Source organism: Halichoerus grypus, chromosome 6, assembly GCF_964656455.1.
Source record: "Halichoerus grypus chromosome 6, mHalGry1.hap1.1, whole genome shotgun sequence".
In the NCBI taxonomy this organism is placed as follows: domain Eukaryota; kingdom Metazoa; phylum Chordata; class Mammalia; order Carnivora; family Phocidae; genus Halichoerus; species Halichoerus grypus.
In genome coordinates this window covers 39,576,558-39,591,685 of record NC_135717.1, presented here as the reverse complement: position 1 = coordinate 39,591,685, position 15,128 = coordinate 39,576,558, and the positions used below count along the sequence as shown (strand labels likewise).

Genomic DNA, 15,128 nt, shown 5'->3' with positions numbered 1-15,128 from the left:
GCGCCACTTCCGGCCCGGCGGCGCTCACGTGACTGCGCGCGGGGGAGCGATGGCGGCGAGGCTGGCGGGCTACTTGCTGCTACTGCTGGGGCTCGCGGCGCCGGGTTAGTGTCCCCGCGCTCCGGGGGCCCTCGCGTGCGCCGCCTCCCGCCCGCCTCCTGACCGCCCCGTTCCCCGCAGGGCCCGCGCCCGCCGCTGCCGCCAAGATGAAGGTGGTGGAGGAGCCCAACGCGTTCGGGTGAGCGGCCGCGCCGGGCGCGGCGGGGCGCGGAGGGACAGCCCGCAGCCCGGCTCCCCCTGACCCTGCCGCTTCTCGCAGGCTCAACAACCCGTTCCTGCCCCAGACTAGTCGCCTCCAACCCAAGAGGGATCCTTCACCCGTGTCTGGTGAGTGCGGGACCCTGGCCGCGGACATGGGGGCGGCCAGGGAGGGAAGCGGGGAGCCGGCTCGGGTTTCCGGCTCGGGTGGCCGGGGCAGCCTGGGATGAGGGCCCTGAAAGGGCCCGGAGTCTCGTGCATTCGTTTGTCAGCCTTTCAGAGTTTGAGTGCACCAACGTTAGTATTCCAGAACGTTCTAGTACGAGTTAAATAGTTACCCCCGAATTTAGTCCTCTTTAATTCCTTTTGTGAAGGTGATCTCAGTTAATAGTTGGCCACAGACGTCTTTTGTGCTTTTACGTGCGTAAGTGTACAAGGAAAAATGTGCATTAATGTGGTTTGGTGCTTTCTGCCGCTATTTTTTAAAACGTATTTTTTGCCTTTTTTTGAACAGCACGAACTACGCAGGTTTGCTCATTTGCTGTTGTTGCTGGCCGTGTGTCTTCATGGTGGTGAACACTGGCCTTCACTCTTCTCTCTTGATACCTAGTCTTTCATAGGATGGCCCTGTGTCCTTTTATCGTCAGATGTTACGTTTAAATTTGTTGGTCGTTAGAAGCAATGCTGTGGAGAACATCATTCGTACGGATTGTCTCTTTCTAGGCTGTGTGCGTGGTTTCCTAAGGCAGGATCCCAGAAGTGGAATCGCTGGGTTGTCAAATGAGAAACATGGGAAGCAAAAAACCCAGTAATGTTTTTTATTGAGCACTACTGTGTGTTAGGGTCTGTGATGGGAATGCAGAAATGAGCAAAACGTAGAGAGCTTGTTCTCTCTTCGTGACAGTCTAATGGGGGGAGTGTGCGTGTGTGCGCCAATAAAGAAGTAGGTGAAATGTAGAATGCTTGATGAGAAATACTCTGTAGGTCTGGAAAGCAGAGACGGAAGTGTGTGTGAAGAGGTGAGTGTTGTTTTGGGAATTGCCATTTTATTTATTTTTTTAAAGATTTTATTTATTTACTTGACAGAGACACAGTGAGAGAGGGAACACAAGCAGGGTGAGTGGGAGAGGGAGAAGCAGGCTTCCCGCTGAGCAGGGAGCCTGATGTGGGGCTCAATCCCAGGACCCTGGGATCATGACTGGAGCCAAAGGCAGACACTTAACGACTGAGCCACCCAGGTGCCCTTTTTATTTTTAATTATTATTATTAAGTAAACTGTACACCCAGTGTGGGGCTTAAACTCAAGACCCCAAGATCAAGAGTCATATGCTCTAGGGACAGAGCCGCTTAAATAGGGGAGTCAGGAAAAAGCTGAGAAATGACATTTTGGCCAGAAGCTGAAGGAGGAAAGGACATGAGAGAGGGATGGGGATATCTGGGAAGAGGAGTCCAGCAAAGGGAGGAGGGCAGGTAAAGGCCTCCAGCAAGGACGCCCAAGCCAGAGGGATTGGGGGTAGGTAGGATGAACTCAGAGAGTGAGATTTCACTCTAAACTATTCCTGCTTTTTATTACAAAAAGGATTGAAAAGAAAAATGGAGAAATGGGACAGTAGACACCCGTGTGCTCTGCGCCTCCGTGAACAGTTCACATTTGCCTGGTCCTCCTCTCTTTTATCATTTTGAAAAATGTGAATTTCCATTTTGCTGAACCATTTGAAACTAGATTACAGACATTATGACACTTTATCCGTCAATAGTTCCAGTATGGATCCCCCACCCCCCCAAAATTAGTAGTAAGTGTGTAAACAGTCCACATCCCCCAGTCGTCCCAGTGTCCTCTACAGCTGTCCCAACCCCCCTGCCCCAGGATTAGTCAAGGGTCACACATGTATTTGGTTACTCAGCTGTCTGTAATCTTAAATCTGGAACAGGTCCCTTTACACTGTACCCCCTTTAAAAAAGGTTTTCATGACCTTGACTTTGGAGGAGTCCGGGCTAGTTGTCTTATAGAATGACCTCCCGGATTGCTCTGGTTTAGGTCATTTGCCTGGTTCTCCTTTCTTTGGTGTGTGCTCCGTGAGTGGGGAGATAGGCTGGGAAGCTGGATTACTGTCAGGTGGTCAGGGTCAGCGGTCTGGACACAGATCCTTCCTAGCAAGGCAGTGGACCATGTGTGGCCTCATGTGGGAGGGCAGTGCTTTGTGGCTAGGGTCCCTCCACTGTCCACACGGGCTTCTGCCTCTGCTCTTGGCATGCGGACTGCGAGCCGTCCCTGGGCTCTGAGTGACCGCTGTGCTCAGGAGTCTTGCGTTCTACCCCGAGGGAGGAGGAGGATGCGTGCCTACTTTCTGCCTCTCTCATGCAGCTGCATCTCCTAGCAGATGGCCTCTGACAAAGAATACCCTTCCTTTCCCCTCTTTTTTCTTTTTGAAGATCATCATCGGCTCATTTGAAACTATTTTTATTGAGCTATAGTTGACACATTCAGTTTGATGAAATGTGGCAGTTGATCACATCCATGTCCTTGTTGCCCAAAACAAGGTGTAGAACAATTTCATCAACCAGAAAATGACTGTGTTCCTTTCCACATCCTCCTCCTCATCACTTTCTGGTGTCTGTCACTGTAGATGAGTCTTCTCTGTGCTTGGCCTCCAGCTACATGGAGTCCCAGAGCATACGTTCCCGTGTCTGGTTTCTTTCCAGCCTCGTGTTTCTGGGACTCATCCGTGTTGTTGTGTGTATCACTGTTCTTATTGGTGAGTACATGTAAAAACTGAAATTGAGTATGGCCCGTAATTGATTCTGTCATGCCTATGTCACTGTCCTAGTTGAGGTGATGAACCAGAGCTAGGTAAGCATTGGGAGAGCCTGCGTGATGGTACGTGGACCGTGGAGTAGGAGTTTTGCAACTTCTTGTAAGTCTCATTATTTCAAAAAGCATATACACACATATATATGTGTTTATGTTGGGAGATCCATGTGACTTTAAGTTTCCAACTGAAATGTAGTATTACAGGGCTGGGGTTGTTTTACCTTTTTCTAACACTGAAAAGCTGGGTTCCTTAATCACATAAGTATATTTACTGGCTAACTCCCATAATTACAGAAAATAGCTTTGGGATTATAACAATACTACTAGTAACATGAAATGAGTGGGTGAAGCTTGAGTTTTTATGCAGTTCATTTTAGGATGTGTCCAACCAGAGACAGACGTCAGAGCTGTGTGGTGCGAGGCCGAGCACGTCTGTGTCTGCTAATCACTTCGACAAGCACTTTGGGTCAGATGTTTCTGCCTGTGCTCAGTGGTAGGGCCTGCCATGCATCTTTTTCACTTTCGATTTTCACTAACTTTAAAACCTTCTTTTTAAGTTTTTTTGTTTTGTTTTTTAAGAATCATCTATTTTATTTTTTTAAAGATTTTATTTGACAGAGAGAGACACAGTGAGAGAGGGAACACAAGCAGGGGGAGTGGGAGAGGGAGAAGCAGGCTTCCCGCGGAGCAGGGAGCCCGATGCGGGGCTTGATCCCAGGACCCTGGGATCACGACCTGAGCCGAAGGCAGACGCCAAACGACTGCGCCACCCAGGTGCCCCAAGAATCATCTATTTTAGAGAAAGCGCTCAAGAGCGGGGTGGGCGGGGAGAGCGGCAGAGGGAGAGAATCCCGAGGAAACTCCTCACTGAGCCCAGAGCCCCACCTGGAGCTCGATCTCATGACCCTGAGATCATGACCTGAGCTGAAATCAAGAATCGGACGGTCAACCGACAGAGCCTCCCAGGTGCCCCGATTTTTACTTGAGTTTAAACAGTTTTGTGATAGGGCCGATTTGGAGCATGTGGGAAAGTGGGAGGGAAGGACGATGAGGCCCCAAATCCCGGCACTCAGCCTCAGCCCTCACTCCGCAGCCCTGTTCTCACCACTCAGCTCATTTGTAAATATTTTGGCGTCTTCGTCCTAAGGGCATAGCCACATTATCTTCTTCACGCTTTAAAAAAAGAAAACAAAAACACTAATTCCTTCATTAAAAATCCTGTCAATGCCTTAGGTTTCTAATGGTCTCACATCGTTAAGAGCGGGTTTGTCCAAGTCGGCGTTTCTGCTCCGTGTGCTGTGGCCTCATGGACTTTGGATCTATAGCTCCTCTCCCTGTTTGCTCACAATTTCTTTATTGAAGAAACTGGGTCATTTGTTTACCACTTCTGAATTTTGTTCATTGCGTTCCTGTGGTGCTTAACATTTCTTCTTCCTGTTCCTGGAATAAAGACTGTTTTTTGTTTTTTTTTTCCCTTTCCAATCTGGTGCCTTTCGTTTGTTTTTCTTGTGTCTTGCACCGGCCAGGCCTCCTGTGCTGCTGAAGAGCCGCTCTCCCTTCCCTGCTCCTTGCTCAGCATCCCTCTGTCGGCTCGGGCGTCCCCCCTTGGTCGGGGAGAGGAGGTTCCCTCTTCTGCCTGCTTGCTGAGTTTTCACCATGCGAATGAATAGGAATTGTGTCAAATGCTTTTCTGTACCTATTGAGATGCTCAGAGAGTTCGCTTTTTGGGCTGTTTATACAGTGGTTAGCGGGCATTTCTGAATGTTGAGCCAATCTTGTATCCTTGGAATGAACCCCACTCGGTCAAGATGAGTACACGTTTTATATATTGGATTTAAATTGCTAATTATTTCTGACCTGCTTTTTATTTGTAGAATTTCAGTTCTTTTTTTCTATTTTCTACATAACTGCTGAGACTTTGTTTATTCCTGTTTTGTTTTACTCCCTTGAACATGTTGTAATAACTGCTTTAAAATTCTCTTCTGCTTCCAGCATCTGTGCCGTGTGGGGCTTGAGCTGCAGTGGTTTTCCTTTTCTCTCCAGTGTGGGTCGCACTGCCTGCGTGCTCACATGTCTCATATTTTTGGAGTAAGTTCTTGACGCGGGCTCGGCTGTGCTCCTTTGAAGAGCATGATCTCTTCAGACAGATCTGAGCCCACACTCGGGCCCTGCTGGGTCTCTGGCTTTGCAGGCCTCCCCCCATGTGTGTGTGCAGGGCTGGGCCAGGGAGCCCCGCAGAGCTCGTAGGCAGTTTTGGGCTGCCTTGTGGTGCATTTCTTTTCTTTTCTTTTTTTTTTTTTAATTTGACAGAGACAGCGAGAGAGGGAACACAAGCAGGGGGAGTGGGAGAGGGAGAAGCAGGCTTCCCGCCGAGCAGGGAGCCCGATGCGGGGCTCGATCCCAGGACCCCGGAATCATGACCTGAGCCGAAGGCAGACGCCTAACGACTGAGCCACTCAAGCGCCCCCTTTTTGTTTTTTTTAAGATTAAAAAATATATGTAAAGATTTATTTATTTTAGTGAGAGTGAGCAAGCCAGGGGGCAGGGGCAGAGCAGAGGCAGAGAGAGAGAGAGAGAGAGACTTAAACAGACTCCATGCTCATCACAGAGCCCGACACGGGGCTGTCTCACAACCCTGAGATCATGACCTGAACTGAAACCAGGAGTTGGACACTTAACCGAGCCACCCAGGTGCTCCTAAGATTAAAAATATTTAAACTCTTCTTCATAAATATTTTTAACATCTTTTTTTCCAACTAAAAAACAGAATGGGTAGCATAAACATGGTTTAATAGATTATATTCATGGCTTGGAAAAAATTACCTGACTGCTCCCTGCTCAGTGGGGGAGTCTGTTACTCCATCTCCCTCTGCCCCACCCCACATGCACATTTTCTCTCAAAATTTTTTTTTAAAAATTACCCAACAAAAATGTAAAGGCTTTCAAAACAGGTATAAAGGGTGAATGTTAAATTATTCTAAGATTTTTAAACGGGCCCCATTTGCTCAAAATGTACCAAAGCTCAAACTATTTTTCTACAAAGTGTGCCCAGGAAGTATAGGGCGTACATAAGTTAGGCAGAAATAGCCTCTCCAGCCACCTCACTGGACTATTCCTTCAGAAAGCAAACCTAATCTTTGCAGGCCTCCTGATTAATAAGGTTTTTAATGTAGTTGTTTCCAAAGATGTGAAAAGAAGGTGCTGGAATACTGCTGCCAAAGCCGGCAGCGCTTTGGGCACTGCACGTGCAGCGGGGAGCTGGTGCTGGGAGCACGGGGCCTCCATGGGGCTGCCGGCCCTGGGCTGGGTCCATTCTAGTGACTAGAAACTCTTGAGACACTGATTTTTCAGGACTATCCCTTTTTAGAAAATGTTTATTCCCAAACCAACTAACATGATTGAACAAATGTATGATCTCTAAGAATGCTGAGTGGGCAAACAACAAAACTCTCTACTGGGCAGAAGAAAGGGTGTGAGCAGTTTTCTTCAGTATGGCCCTCAGCCAGGGGAAGGCCCGCTCCCGTCCGCACTGCTCTACTTCAGTCTGAAGCTTTAAAGCATGTATTCTCAACAGAGCGAGGCTTTTCTGAGAGATGGCTTTCATCTGGAGTGATTTGTCACAGACTGAAGGGTTCTGACCCATGAAGACGTGTACATTTATAAAAGTAGTCCCACTGGACGCTTGACGTGTTTGGATTATGCAGCTCAAATAGTTTCCTACAAAATATTCTAGAGCTATTTTCATGTAATTAAGACACAACTCTCCAGTTTTACCACTCCTCCCCACCCAAATGTGTGTGTCTTTTACTGTGACTCAAGCTGGCTTCCAAAACAGGTGTCCAAAGGTTCCCTTAGGAAAGGTAAGCGAAGGGCTCGCTATTTACCAGGTGACTTTAACTCTCATCCAGAGCCGTGCGGTGAGAGACACAGAGAAAGCGGTCTCAGGAAAAGCCCATTCTATTAATTAAGCTTCGCTTTTTAAAAGCCACTAGTATTTCTTCCAAAACAAAACCTTTAATGTGAAAATCTTGAGTTTTATGAAAATAATGTAGTGCAAGGATTTTCTCTAAGCTAATGATTAAAATCAAATATCTGGGAGAGACCCAATGGTTCTATTGAAGATGAGCTATTTTGTAAAGTCTGGCATTTAAAATTTAAAGTGAAAATGAGCACAAAGATCACAACAGTTACACTGCACAGTTTCCAATCTCTTACTGATTTTTTTAAAAAACCACTATTTTGAGCACGTGAAGCACACAACAAATACAGTTGAAAAAAGTTCTGTGAAAAAATTTCCCATCATTATGACAAAAGTAATCTTTTTCAGCAATTAAGTCATAATTCTAAAAGGGAATGTAGGGGCACCTGGGTGGCTCAGTTGGTTAAGCATCTCCTTCGGCTCAGGTCATGATCTCGGGGTCCTGGGATCGAGCCCCACGTCGGGCTCCCTGCTCGGCGGGAAGCCTGCTTCTCCCTCTCCTACTCCCCCCACTTGTGTTCCCTCTCTCGCTGTCTCTCTCTCTCTGTGTCAAATAAATTTAAAAGGGAATGTAAGTTAATCGTGGATTTAGAAGAGCTGAAAGCAACACAGGTGAGCAGAAGAGAGTGCTCGGACATTCGGACCCCGGGCACCGGCGAGCTCAGGACAGATCCCAGCGGGCGGCAGGTCACACGGGATTCCATGGGACTTGGAACCCAGAGTTCATGTGCAGATTTCCCATGTTTTCCAGAACGTGAGCTTTGATCTTGGTCTTGTGTCTTTAAGACTGAGAATGGAAGACAGAATGATCAGTTGTTTGCCCAGGGCTCTGATGTCCTAGCAAAGCAGGGAGAACCACCCCGGTGTGGGGCAGGGAGAGCCCCATGGGGGTGGAGGAGGCTGTCTCGGTCTTTTCTATCTAGCAGGAAACCATGAGAAAATATTGGAGACATTATATGTCTTCTAAGCAAGACCACACACACAACAGTAAGCCAGCTGCCTTCTCCCAGATACAACCAAACGGCTCATCTAAGTTGTAGTTTCCGAAAGTAAAAATAATAATTTTATTTACTTTTTTTAATAACTGCTACACACCCAGCATGGGGCTCGAACTCAGGACCCCGAGATCAAGAGTTGCAAGCTCCTCCCACTGAGGTGGCCAGGAGCCCCCCAACTTGACTTGTAAACCAGTGTTTTTTTTTTTCAAAAGCCACGTGTGTGCTCGACTGGTTCTCAGACACCACCTGCAGTTTTGGAGTTTGAGGGTTTTTTCTTTTTTCTTTTTTTTTTAAAGATTTTGTTTATTTATTTGACAGAGAGAGATACACAGCGAGAGAGAGAACACAAGCAGGGGGAGTGGGAGAGGGAGAAGCAGGCTTCCCGCAGAGCAGGGAGCCCGATGCAGGGCTCGATCCCAGGACTCCGGGATCATGACCTGAGCCGAAGGCAGACGCTTAACGACTGAGCCACCCAGGCGCCACCGAGGGTTTTCTTTTCTATAGTTGTCTAATTGCAAACATTTCCATGACTTCCCTTGTCAGTTTTGTGCTCAGTAATGGCAGCAAAAAACAGTGAACCAAGGAAGTGTATCCACCCCTATGAGGAGGGCACTGTAGGGTTGCACCCGCGTCCGGGGGCCTGGCAGCGTGGCACCTGCTGAATTGTGTCAAGTACATGTTTTTTTCTTCGAGTTTAAAGAATTGAAGGGCTGATCCGAAAACACTGACTGTAAATGCTTTTTAGCAGTTACTCTTCGTCTGTTCTGAGCTTTGGGGCCGCTGTCCTTCCTGGGGGTGGCCCTGAGAAGGAAACGCCTGAGGGCTCATCCTCGGGGCCCACTGCCTTCTTGTGTTGCCCCGACTTTCCAGCTGCTGGGTCATCCCCCATCATCCCCGTCGCTCTGGTCCATGACACTGGGGTGGGCTCCGAAGCGCCCTGCAGGAGGGTCGGCCTGTTGTCAGCCACGGTGGCCTCTGATACGGTTCACATTGTCCTTTGCTTCTCTCTACACAGATGAGGATGTCAGAACTCTCATGGGCTGTTACCACTAACTCATGAAAGTTCGTGCTCCTTTTTTTTTTTTTTAAAGATTTTATTTATTTATTCATAAGAGACCGAGAGAGAGAGAGAGAGAGGCAGGCTCCTTGCCGAGCAGGGAGCCCGATGCGGGACTCGATCCCAGGACCCTGGGATCATGACCTGAGCCAAAGGCAGACGCTTAACCATCTGAGCCACCCAGGCACCCAAAGTTCGTGCTCTTAAATCCGTAAGAGGGATTTTTCCTGCAAGGTCATGTTCCTCACTCTATACAGTTTGGTTCACTTGCTTTGATTTTAGCTGTAGGGACTCACAGTCATCCTTTTAACTTTGAACACGTGAACGCGTTCATACAGTTCATAAGTAAAGCTGTAGAGACAGGTGCGCTCAGACCGCCCTTCCTGCCTCATCCCATTCTATTGTGCTCCCTGTGAGGGGCCCGTTGGTTGGTCCTTTTTAAAATTGAGAGAAAGTAGATCTAGAACATTCTCGTAGTTCCAGGTGTACAATACGTGGTTCAGTATTTGTACATATTCCAAAATGATCGCCACGGTATGTTGCTCCACGTCCTGACCGAAATTTGCTATCTTCCTGCGTGCGTATGCGCGTGTGTGCACACGCGTGTGAGAATAGCCATCCTAACGGGCGTGCAGTGGCTCGTTGTGGGTTTGAAGGTTTCCCTGATGACCACTCCATGTCTATGCATTGTATTTGTAGAGCTTCTTCAGAGAACCCTTTAGTCAATCCTTGGCCATTTTGGAACGAGGTTGTTTGGGGACTTTTTGTTGTTGTTATAGGAGTTGTGTGTGTGTCCTGGAGATTACCCTTACTGGAAGTGTGATTTTCAAGTGTTTTCTTGCGTTCTGTGGGTTGTCTCTTTCATTCTCTTGATAGTGCCCTCTGATGCACAGAAGTTCTAAGTTTCCAAGTCCAATTCATTGGTTTTGTTTCTTAGAGTGCCTTTGCGGTCATAGCCAAGAAGTCATTGCCAAAGCCCATGTCCTAAGGATTTTCCCCTGTTTTTCTACTAAGCTTTTTAGGCTTAGCCTCAAATCCATTTTGAGTTATTTTTGTATATGGTGTAAAGTAAGCTTCTGGTTCCTTCCTCTACGTCTGGTTATTGTTTCCTGGCACCATTTATTGAGAAAATGGCCCTTTCCCCACTGAATGGTCTTGATATCAGATCATAAGAATGGATGTTCAGGACCGTCTGTGGGCTCTGGGCTCCATCACCCCACCTGTGTGCACGCCAGCACCACACTGTTTCAGTCTGTGGCTCTGAAGCATGTTTTGAAATCAGGGATTGAGTTTTTCAACTGTTCCTTTTTTTTTTTTCTTAAGATTTTATTTATTTGAGAAAGACATCGAGAAAGGGAACACAAGCAGGGGGAGTGGGAGAGGGAGAAGCAGGCTTCCCGCTGAGCAGGGAGCCGGATGCGGGGCTCAATCCCAGGACCCTGGGACCACGACCTGAGCCGAAGGCAGACGCTTAACGACTGAGCCACCCAGGCGCCCCTCAACTAACTTTGTTCTTTTAAAGATAGTTTTGGCTGTTTGGGGTTGAGATTCCATTTTAATTTTAGAATGGGTTTTCCTATTTCTGCAAACAAATGTTACTGGGATTTTGATACAGACTGAATTAGGTCATTTAGGGTAGTAGTCACATTTTAAGATTAAGTTTTCCTATCTGTGAACACAGGGCTTCTATTTACTTCATTTATTTATATCTTTAATTTTAGTCAGCTGCATTCTGTAGTTTGTACAAGTATTTTGCCTTTTTGGCTTATTCCCACTGTTTTTCTTTTCGATACTCTTGTGTATGGAATTGTTGAATTTCCTTTCTGGATTGTTAGTGTAGGGAAACACACCTGGTGTTTGTCAGTGTCGTGTCCTGCAACATTGGGAACAGACTTTTGTGGACTCTGCTTTCTCCACACGCGATCCTGGCAACAGAGTTGTGTTTCTTCCTTTCCAATTTGGATGCCTTTCTCTCTTTTGTGCCTAATTGCTCCGGCTAGAACTTGCAGTGCGGTGCTGGAACAGGGAGCGCAGTGCGGAGCGCGTCCTCGTCTTCTGGATCTGAGGAGGAGCGCGTCGGGTCTCGCGCCACCCTGCACTGCCCACAGGGCGCGCTGTGGGGTCGGCCTCGGTGGCCTCCGTTGCGCTGCTGCTTTCCTGCTTTTCTTCGTTTGTGGAGTGTTTGTCATGAAGCGGGGTTGAATTCTGTCAGGTGCTGCTTTCTGCAACACCCAGGTGGCCGTGGGGTTCCCCTCTTCCTTCTGTTAACGGATTGTATTGTTGGATGTTGAACCGTCCTCGTATTCTGGGAATGAACCCCACTTGGTGATGGTGTAGGATCCCTTTAATGTGCCGTTGAAGTGCATTTGCTGGTGTTTTCGTTGAGGATTTTCTGCATTCGTGTTCATGATGGATCTTCGTGACTCTGGTCCCAGGGTGGTGCTGGCCTCGGAGGCTCTGGGAACATGTGAGGACGACTGATCAGTTGGGTTTCGCGGAATGCGTCCATTTCACGAAGGTTGTCAATTTGTTGGAGTATGTTACTCATTCTATTCTCCTGTCTTGTTCCTGCAGAGTTGGCAGTGTCCCCCCTTTCATACCTGATTTTAGGAATTTCAGTGTGTGGGGTTCTCTGTCAATCTAGCTAAGGCTCATCGATTTTGTTGATCTTTGTAAAGGACCGGTGTTGGGTTTACTGATTTTTCTTTTGCCTCTGCTCCAACCTTTTATGATTTTTTCCTTGAGCTAGCCCTGGGTTCAGTGTGCTCTTTGTCTAGTTCTGGAAGGTGTAAAGACTCAGGGTCTGGTTTGTCGCCCATGTCCAAGTCCCTCAGCATTGCTGGCACCGTGCCCGTGAGCTCTGGAACCCTGTGGTCACTGTGTCCGTCCCAGAGTGTTTTCTCATTTCCCTTGTGATTTCCTGTTTGACGCAGTGGTTAAGATGCTAACTCCCACATTTGTGCATCCCCCACACATGCTTCTGCTGTGATCGGGAAGGAAAGCACGTGGGTATAACCCATCTCAGGTTAGTAAGAACTCGCATGGAGCATCCTTGGTCTCCTAACGACTTCCGGCTTAGGGTCTGGTCTGTTTGTGGTGGGGTCCGGGCCGGTGCATACCCTCGGAATGTACTTGAAAGGACAGACCCTGTGGAACCAAAGTGGCTCAGCTTTGTGACTTCTCTGTCCCTCCTCTCCTGCGTTACCCCATTGATGTTTTCTTCCAGGCGACACGCTTGATTTCAGTCTCATTTCCGCTTGTGTATATCCCACGTCTATTTTCTCTGGAAACCAAGGGGGTTAGTAACATTGGAAATGACTAAATTCTGTTATGAATTTTTTCAACTGTCACATCCCATACGAACGCTCCCGTCAGCTCTGCCCCTCCCCCAGCCCGGTCACCGATCCCACTGGCAACCCCCTTGGACTGGGTGCCACCAGCAAAGGCTTGTGATGCTGTGTTGTGCGTCTGTCTTCCGGAGTCTATAGATTGACCCTCCCGGCCGTGCAGGTTGGCCGTGGATTCACGTTTACTGGAGAAGCGTACAAACTTGCTCCGTCTGGACGGGCACCCCAAGGCATCAGGAACCCCTCAGCTCCGCCTCCGTGGGGAGGGTTGTTTTGGATGCAGAACAATTGAGCTGCCCTCTGGCCCGCACGCCATCTGCGCGGGGCCCCGCCGATGAGCTCGGGGACGTTGCCTGCGTGTGACGGTCTTCAGATTTCTCACGATCTTCTCGTGTGTCTCGGTGAGGGTCGGAGCCTCGCCTGCTTGCAGTTCAGTGAGCGTCCTGGATTTGTAAATTCACGTCTTCTGTCCAGTTGGGAAGTTTCTGCCGGGGCTCCCATGTGGTCCCCACAGCTCCGCGGCTGTTTACTGGTTCTTCCATCTGCTCAGATGCTGTTGACCCTTCCTGCAACTTTCCTTGGCGTGGATTTTTCAGCTCCAGCATTTCTCTTGTGGTTTCTTCCTGTAATATGTTTTTGTCCGTATTCCTTTAGTTCTTGGAACATATTTAAGACTGTTTGGAAATCTTTCCTAAGTCCGGCCTCTGGGCTGCTCCTGGGATGGTTTTGTCACTTTTCCCTTGGTTGAGGCCATGTTTTCCTGCTGCCTTGTGAGAATTTGTGGAAAACAGGGCTCTGTGCTGGGGCTCCTCATCAGCCGTGTATGTGGCTGCTCTCGAAGGCCTGCCCTTCCCAGTCTCCCCCACTGCTCTGTCGTCGGTGTCCCCCCATAAGCTCCTGCCCCAAACTCCTGCACGGCTCTGTGCCCCCTGCAGCTTTCGTGAGCCATGCCCACCTTTCCTGCTTGAGATCCAAGTTAGGCAAAGCGGAGACCAGTCCTTGGTCAGCCCCAGCCTGTTGGGAAGTTGCAGACAAGCTGGCCTGCTCCTCATGCCCACACTGGGGGTGGTGGTGGCAAGTACAGACACCCCAGGACTGGTCCCACCAGCTTGAAGGTGGCTTGGTACTTACTTGGTTGTGGTCACCCTCTGTGCTCCGGAACTCCTGTAAGGTTGGTTCAGCCAGTTTCTGGTTCTTCTGTTTTCCTTACATCAGGCAGGCTCCTGTGCTCCCATCTCAAGTTTAAACCGACCTGCCTTTCCCTGGAAGGTCTAGTCTTGTGGGCTGTTCGCGCACCTGCACTCCATGCTCGACTTGGCCTCTTGTGCTCTTTTCCAGGGCCTGCGCACCTCTTCAGGCTTTCTGGCAAGTGCTTCAGCCTGGTGGAGTCCACGTGAGTGAGGGGGAGGTGTTGGCGGGGGGTGGGCGCCAGGACCCCCCCCTGACGCATCTGTGCCCCCAGGTACAAGTACGAGTTCTGCCCGTTTCGCAACGTGACGCAGCATGAGCAGACCTTCCGCTGGAATGCCTATAGTGGGATCCTGGGGTGAGCCAGGGGCGTGCAGGCGGGCGGTCCCGGGCCCCTGGGCTGGTGCCCCCCCATCCCGCCTCACGTGCTGTTCTCCCTCAGCATCTGGAATGAGTGGGAAATCTCCAACAACACCTTCAGGGGCATGTGGATGAGGGACGGCGACTCCTGCCGCTCCCGGAGCCGGCAGAGCAAGGTGGGACCGTGGGGGAAGGGCCCAAGGATGCGGGGACCCAGCTTCCCCCAACCTGCCCACCAAGGCTTTCCCCACAGGTGGAGCTTACCTGTGGGAAAAGCAGCCGTCTGGCGCACGTGTCTGAGCCGAGCACCTGTGTCTATGCGCTGACGTTCGAGACGCCTCTTGTCTGCCACCCACACTCCTTGTTGGGTAGGACCCTGGGGCCGGCCCGGGGTGCAGGTGGGGGGCAGGGGAGTTCGGCTAAGTGGGCGTCTGTTGGATTGTAGTGTACCCGGCCCTGCCCCCCGCCCTGCAGCAGCGGTGGGACCAGCTGGAGCAGGACCTGGCTGATGAGCTCATCACCGCCCAGGTGAGGTACAGGGCAGGCACTCCTTTGCCCGGGCGTGGCGCAGCCATGAGCTGGCTCTTCCCTCTTCCTCCGTTGCCAGGGCTATGACAAGTGGCTCAGGGTGCTTTTTGAGGATGCCGGCTACCTAAAGACCCCAGAACAAAGTGAATCGGTGCTGGAAGGAGGTGCCAAGGACCCGGCCTTCCAGACCATAGAGAGCTGCCGTGAGGTAGGGACAGGGAAGGGTGCCTGGCCCCGAGCTGGGCCGCACGCCCTGCCCTCGGAACTCTTGGTGTTGCAGGCACATAAAGAGCTGGCGAAGGAGCTCAGGAGACTGAAGAGCGTGCTGACCCAGCACGGCATCCCCTACACCAGGCCTGCGGGTGAGTCGTGCCCCGTGCGGGGCCCCAGCCCACCTGGGGACCTGCCGCCTACAGGCCAGGCCCTGTGTTGACCCCTGCGGCTCACTGTTCTGGCAGAGACTTCCAGCTCCGAGCACGTGGGCCCCAAGACACCTCCAGACGGGACAGCGGAGCCGCTCCGAGGCGACCCAGGACTGCGTGGGAACGCCTTGTGACCCGAGACCAGCAGGAAGGGGAGGCAGGTGGGGGCCACTTCCTCT

General features: G+C 50.1%; 1 protein-coding gene across 1 annotated transcript; it reads left to right on the top strand.

Annotated features, from left to right (window-relative positions):
* Window positions 1-6: 6 nt before the first annotated feature.
* On the top strand, window positions 7-15,110 carry GNPTG (N-acetylglucosamine-1-phosphate transferase subunit gamma). Its single transcript, XM_036083377.2, has 11 exons — window positions 7-104; window positions 181-238; window positions 320-387; window positions 13,790-13,844; window positions 13,914-13,997; window positions 14,082-14,175; window positions 14,253-14,367; window positions 14,445-14,527; window positions 14,607-14,735; window positions 14,808-14,889; window positions 14,986-15,110. The coding sequence occupies exons 1-11, from the start codon at window positions 50-52 to the stop codon at window positions 15,081-15,083; spliced, it is 921 nt and encodes a 306-aa protein (XP_035939270.1). The 5' UTR covers window positions 7-49; the 3' UTR covers window positions 15,084-15,110.
* Window positions 15,111-15,128: the final 18 nt, after the last annotated feature.

Coding starts and splice junctions, on each gene's coding strand:
- GNPTG (XM_036083377.2), top strand. CDS start 50: ATGGCGGCGAGGCTGGCGGGCTACTTGCTGCTACTGCTGGGGCTCGCG. Junction 239..319: donor GAGGAGCCCAACGCGTTCGG/GTGAGCGGCCGC, acceptor CGCTTCTCGCAG/GCTCAACAACCCGTTCCTGC. Junction 14,176..14,252: donor CCCGGAGCCGGCAGAGCAAG/GTGGGACCGTGG, acceptor CTTTCCCCACAG/GTGGAGCTTACCTGTGGGAA.